The sequence below is a fragment of the Nothobranchius furzeri genome, chromosome 8 (assembly GCF_043380555.1).
Source record: "Nothobranchius furzeri strain GRZ-AD chromosome 8, NfurGRZ-RIMD1, whole genome shotgun sequence".
Classification (NCBI taxonomy): Eukaryota; Metazoa; Chordata; class Actinopteri; order Cyprinodontiformes; family Nothobranchiidae; genus Nothobranchius; species Nothobranchius furzeri.
Window position 1 is genome coordinate 74,597,904 of NC_091748.1, and position 6,985 is coordinate 74,604,888.

Sequence of the window (6,985 nt, forward strand, 5' to 3'; positions counted from 1 at the left end):
GGCTTTGAGACGGACCTCCAGGATTTGGAGCTGGGCTACTTACTCCAGAGAGCAGACCGCAGGCTAGAGGTATCTGTTCGTTAGTCTTTGTTTAACGATGTCAGACTTACTGGGGGGTTGAGCTGTCCTGAAACAGTAGCTTGGAAAAAGATAGATGTACTCTTGGGAGCCACTCAGCGTCGTATAGCATCACCCTTCTGGCAAATGAGGAACTTTATAGTTTCTCCACATATCTGGTTTACAGTTTGTGTGCGATGGTTTATTGGACACCATTTGTTGTTTTTAGCTATTTTTGTCACAACAAAATAATAACATAGCTAATTTATGTTTGACCTTGGCAGTTAATTGTTCATCGTAACTTTAGAGAGCCTTCAAGCTACGAGCCAGCCAGTGCAGATTTCCAAAAACTCTCTCAGCTCTCATGAAGGCTGCTTCACACATTCCTCCACAACCACGATTAGCAGCGATTCTTTACCGAGTCATGCATTTTTGCAAGTTTGTGTGAGACGCATCGTTTTAAAGTGTGTTACGGATATCAAAAGCTGTTTTTCTGTGTAAACCTTATTAGCAATTCACATCTGATCTATTATCAATGGCCTCCTTGAGAGAACGCTTTTTAGAAGATTAGCATTTTTGTCAAACTGACATAATTACGTAATGCATATAAAAGGGTTATAAATGGGTATTGACGCGTTTGTTGTGCTTCCAAAGTGTTAACATGGATAATAAGCCAGACCAACTCCTTTTCAAGAGCCAGGAAAGTGAGCCTTCTTGCTCCTTTACTACTTTGCACACAACAAAGTGTACGCAATCATGTTTTTGAATTGGAGTGAAACCACAGATAGCAAAAATTCTCCTTATAAGTTTCAACATTAAAGCAGGAATCTGGTAGCCTGGCAAGCCAGACTAAATAAATGTATTATTTAGTCTGGCCATGCTCCATTGACGGCTCTCGGTTGTGGGGCGGGTTCTACTGTTGTCTTTCAAATGATCTCTGCATTCCACTGGGCAATGAATGTTGTTTCACTCTGTTGCATCATCCCACCCACCAGGCATATAGAGTGCCCTGATTGGCCCACAAAGCAGATAAAGCTCTGTGATTTGTTCACTAAGCAGATAGAGCACTATGATTGGCCCACCATTATGGACTAATCACAGCTCTTTATGTGTTTGAAACCCCTCTAGAGAGCTGTGATTGGCTAACCAGAGTCCTGGTAGGAGCTGCAGAGGTTCCAATGGAGCGTGCTTAGACCAAACTTTGCAAAGCAAGAATTTGGTCTAGTTCACTAGGCTAGGAATCTGTGAGAATTCAACTGAGAAATAATCACAAAACAGTCTACTGTCCCAATCATGATGGAAGGAGGGTTAATCTGGAACATCTTTGGTACGTTCTTATTGTGTTTGGCTTCTAATTCCATTTTTGGTTCTTTTTTAAAACACAGGAAAGGTTTCTCTTCACCTTGCTGACAGTTTCGTTTGCGTCTGCAAACATCCTAAGAGCTGGCGCTGATGGTGGCGTCACTTCCTACTTGTCCCAGAAAGACAAGAACCAAAACCAGTGATAACCCTACCATACATCAGAGGCATAACAGAAAAAATAAGAGCAACAATGAAAAAACACAACATAAACACACCAACAAAACCATACATAACAGTTAGAAACAGACTAGTACACCCAAAAGACAAAATATCAGCTGGACTTGAATGTGGAGTCGTTTAGGAAATCCCATGCAAACTCTGCAATAAAACATACGTAGGAGAAACCGGACGCCAACTCAACACACGAACAATAGAACATAGGAAGGAGTGCGAGAAAGAAACAAGTCGAAGACGCACAAGAGCAGCAAAAGAAGAGGCAGAAAGCACAATAAAGTCAGCCGTAACAGATCACTGCACAAGAGAAACCATATAATGGACTGGGACAACACAAGGATCACAAACACCGAACAACAGAAATACAAAAGATGGATAAAAGAAGCTATAGAGATGAGGAGGCGTGGATGTGGGACCATGAACAGAGACGATGGGGTCTACACATTGGATCGTGCATGGGACTGCATCATTGGAGAGGGGAGAGCGGGCAGCAGAGGGCGACAACGTCCTCAGCTGCCCGCGGGTAAACGGAGAAGGAAGTGACGCCACCATCAGCGTCAGCTCTGAGGAAGTTCGCAGACGCAAATGAAACTGTCAGCAAAGTAAAGAGAAACCTTTCCTGTATACTGAAACACTCAAGCTAAGCAACGGTTTGTTCTAATTGATTAAACTCCAAAGTGGACAGGTGCAGTCTTAAAAATACTATAGCTTTGCTCGATCTACAGTGGATTCGTTTGTGAAGATCACTTTTACACAGGAACACCAGAAGAGTGGCTTTTGCTGCATAACTCCTAATCTTTGTTTACGTGTGTCTTCTAGGTTCATGCGATTTTCATCAGCAACGACATGCGACTTAACAGCTGGTTCGACCCGTCCTGGAGAAAGAGGATGCTGCTGACACTGAAGAGCAACAAGTACAAGTCCAACATGGTCCACATGCTGCTCGGAGTGTCCCTTCAGATCTGCCTTACCAAGAACAGCACCCTGGAGCCTGCCCTGACTCTCTACATCAACCCTTTTGGAGGAAGCCACTCTGAGAGCTGGTACATCCCTGTCGATGAGAACAGCTATCCCGACTGGCACGCCACCAAGCTGGACCTGCCCTTTGAGTGTTACAACTGGACTTTGACTTTGGGTAACAAGTGGAAAACTTTCTTTGAAACCATCCACATCTACCTTCGCAGTAGGATAAAGACTCACGACGGAGTGAACGACAGCGTTTATTACGAGCCCGTAGAAATGACAGATCCTGCTCAGAGCCTGGGGTACATGAAGATCAACAGCATCCAGGTCTTTGGCTACAGCATGAACTTCGACCCAGAGGCGATCCGAGACCTGATCCTGCAGCTGGACTACCCGTACACCCAGGGCTCGCAGGACACGGCCATGCTTCAGCTCATGGAGATCCGAGACCGGGTGAACCGGCTGTCCCCTCCTGGCCAGCAGAAGTTGGACTTGTTTGCCTGCCTCCTCCGTCACAGACTCAAACTAACGCCTAGCGAGGTGGTTCGTATCCACGCCTCTTTACAGGCCTTCATGTCACGTCTGCCCAATTCAGCGGATTATGAGACCACCAAACTGTGCAGTTAACAGCCGCTTGCAGAAACTAAACAGCTAAAAGGGGAACTGCGGTAGCTTATTTGGTGCAGGTGGACACACACACACACACACACACACACACACACACCTGCTCGGTCTCAATGGATTACCAAACTCTGTGGCTAATCAGACCACAACCAGCTGTGGACAGCTGAAGAATGTACTCATTTGGTTCTTTTGGGTTTTGTGGAGCCTAACCTTGCGGTGGTGCATAAGAACAAACCGGCGGCATCAGTGGGGAACAGCTCAGCTGTTTCTCCAAAACAAGATCAGAACAACTGCAGTAGAAAGTTAGCAGGATCATCACGTTTCAGTACCACGCTGCTCATTTATACTGTAAGTACCAAATGAATGGACACGTGACGGTTAAACATGGTACTGTCTGTTTGTTGGTAATTTTTATATGTTTCTTTGCTTCAGTGACAGTGCACTTTCCATAAACGCCACATCGCAGTCATGTGGGACGATGTTTTGTAGATAAATTGATATTAAAACATCATGTTACAGATTTGAGCTGTTGAAATCTGTTTTTTTTTATATTTCTTGGGGTCAAAAGAGCTCTAAGAGTATGAATTACCACAAAGGTTGAACATTTTATTGATTTATTTGTAATTAATTCCAGACTTTAAATTTAATTCATTTATTAGAATCTCACAAAGTTGCATTTTCCTAGACGGTAAACGATTTAAACATATTATAAACAAACTCCAGATGTGATTGCACATGTTTTTATTGACTTTATTTACAATATTGGGTCAATCACACTCTTTAAAATGTGCTATGATTTCATAAATAAAACTAATATGCTATTTGGATAATAAACGCTTCGATTTGTTTTCTTAAAGATCAGATTTACTCATTTTCAATACAGCTGCAGTGATCTCTAGTAGGAATAAATGCCTTGTAAGTGTTTCTTTGGGGAAAAAAGCTCCGGTGCACTTGGTTGAGGACGAAGAAGTCAGCTGGAGGAGAATGTGGCAGAACTTAGCAGGATTTGGAGTCTTATTTCCTGGTCTCCTCTGATTGGATACCAGCAACGTGACTGTATCACCAACTCTGATCTGCAACGTTGATGTTTCATCTCCACAAACATTACAAGCCTGGAGGAGTTCTGCTGTGTGGTGGAGTTGCTAATGCTAATGGTTAGCTTCTACTAGTGAAGACGTTCTCTGCTGTTTCCTGGACGCTAAACCGACAACAGCCTTCCCCGTTGTGAGCCAAGATGGGTGAGTCCATGAATGTTAAGTGACAGTGTGACGTAGATCTGTCAGGCTTTTCTAATCCTGGAGTTTCACCGTCTGCTTTCCGTCAGAAGCTAATGCAGGAAGTAGGTGTAGGAGACTATTTTCATGTTCAGCCTGCATGAAAATCTCAGAGTGACGCGTTATGATCAGGAATAATCATTAAAAAAACAAAATTTCAGTGAAACTGACCTTCGATTCAAGGTTATCCTTCTCCTAGAGAGGCCTAAACGGAGGTTCTTGTAAGTAACAGAACTTTACGATTTGACAGAATATAACTTCTTCCTGGAGGGTTAGACTCAGTTGTCAGGATGGGAAAATGATGGACGTTTTATTTCATAATAACCATTTCAGTCATGCACATGTTGACACTGAATGCACTTTAGCTTACGTCCCAGTCGTTTGACTTCCCTGCGTTGGAGAGGTAAACTGTGGTCGTGTTGCTGTGCGTCGGCTCCTTTTCCACGCTGAAGCCTCCGTACACATTTTGAAATCTCTTACGCAAACAGATATATGCTTGTGCACTGGGCTGTGAGCTCTGTCAAACAAGCGTCGAGTGCACGGCAGCGAACTGTGGCTGAGCAAATCCAGTGCAGACTCTGACTGAGGACAGTAGCTGCTTCTGCTGTGCTGCTGACAGGCTGCTTCTGCAGCGAGGCCACTTTTAGAACAAATACAAATTAGCTTAGACAGCGCACAGCTTTTGCTGTTCCACTCAACCACGTAGCAAACCATTAGTAAACCCTGCCTGCAAGAAATGTCGGTGGTTGTGTCAGCACGTCAAAGAACTCAGGAAGCAAACAGGAGCTTTCGTTTTAATCAGCGGCATTTCTCTGAACTCAGTCATTCAGAAATATTCAAGCGGGGGTCACAATAATCCCTAATAATGGCTACATTTTGGCATCACTGCTACTTCTTCTTGAAAAACACAGAAAATAAGCATAATTCAGTTTAATTGTGCATTTTCAAGGCTGTATCTGATTTTTTGCACTCATCAAATTAAGCTGTTTCGTCAGGCTCCAAGACAGCAGTTTGTGATTAAGACACAACAATTTAGTCCAATCAGCGCTGTGAGCCAGCAGAGTTTTGTTAGTCTTTTCTCAGAACGGTAGAGTCTTCTTGGATTTGCTGCGTTTTCTTGGGCTGAGTGGTAAAGTGTTGCTTGGCAGAGCAACAGAATCCAGGAGCTGCAACCCGGTAAAAGTCCAGTCCCCATCCAGAACCAAACCAGGCTCACGAAGCCTTAAAGGTTTGTGCAGTTACAATAATTGGCTGAAAGTTTGTGAACTAAAGCAACATCACAAATATGTTTTCACGTGATCAGGAAGCAAAAAATCCATGTGTTAGGAGATTGTTTTGGGCCGCTTCTGTAAAAAAGGCGAGAAGGGGTGTATACACACACACACACACACACATATATATATATATATATATATATATATATATATATATATATATATATATATATATATATATATATATATATATACATACAACAAAGCATGAGAATAATAATCGTAAAATATGTGTTTGGGCCTTGTTGGCTGGCTTGAGGTGCACATTCACAAACGAGTGGCATTCCTTTTGCCGACAATATATAAATGATGGGAACGGTTTATGGTTCGATACCTCTTTCAGCCTCTAGATGGTGCCATTTGTAGCTTAAAGGCAACATAACTTCACATATTTCAAACCACTTCAAAGAAAAAAAGTGTTTTAGTTCATAAAAGCAGGCCCGGAGTGGCTAATCGGGAGGGTCTGGAGAATTCCCGGTGGGCCGCGCGATGTTTGGGCCGCATGCGGCCGGTGCTCTCGTTTTTGTTTTTTATCATTTTATTTTTATTTTTTGGTGCCGGTGTTCAGTCATGGCACTGAGGCCGCCGGGCTGATCACATACGCTCCTCCCGGCTGTCTCTACCTGCAGGCTGCAGCTCGTTGTTTTTTTTCCCCCGTATGCGCCTGTGCGCACCACGTGACCACGCAGTTGACGGAAAGATGGAAAGTAGAAAGAGCAAGGGTGGCGTGGAGAAGGCAAGAATTAAAAAGAGGAAAGCGCTGGAAACAGATGCAGATAAATGTGCAAAAATGAGCACCTTTTTTTCCTCAAACAAGCGTGTGGTCTTTAACTTCAAATGAAGATAAAACGGGTAAGGCAAGTCAAGATGTTAAACTTTATCGGCTGCAAATCACCATTCAAGTTAATTAAGCATCAATAATGAATAATATGGCATCATGACATAACGTTATGTAATATAGTTAACAGTATGATGTGACTGATGCCACCAAACTGCCTTGTAGCCCCTCAGAGTCAAACACAAGATCCAGTAGGCCTAATAAGCACCAGGCAGAAGCCCACCATTCCAGAACGGGCATGTACAGGTAGGATTACTTATTGAGTCAGTGAACTGAATATTATTAAAATTTATATGATGAAAACTATCCTGACTCTATATGAAAGTGTTCTAAAATACTAGATGATTCAGCATTGATCAGAAAGTGTGTAAAAAAGGAAAATGAATGCTGAATTGTGACCATTTTCACACAATGTAGTG

General features: G+C 43.0%; 1 protein-coding gene across 1 annotated transcript in view; it reads left to right on the forward strand.

Annotated features, from left to right (window-relative positions):
- brinp3a.2 (bone morphogenetic protein/retinoic acid inducible neural-specific 3a, tandem duplicate 2) overlaps positions 1-3,705 on the forward strand; it is a 109,395-nt gene extending 105,690 nt beyond the window's left edge. Inside the window, exons 8-9 of the mRNA XM_015971156.3 lie at positions 1-69; positions 2,413-3,705. The exon at positions 1-69 is cut by the window's left edge and continues 274 nt beyond it. Of these exons, the coding sequence (XP_015826642.1) occupies positions 1-69; positions 2,413-3,183 (840 nt within the window). The 3' untranslated portion in view covers positions 3,184-3,705. The remainder of the gene's footprint in view (positions 70-2,412) is intronic.
- The last annotated feature ends 3,280 nt before the right edge of the window (positions 3,706-6,985 follow it).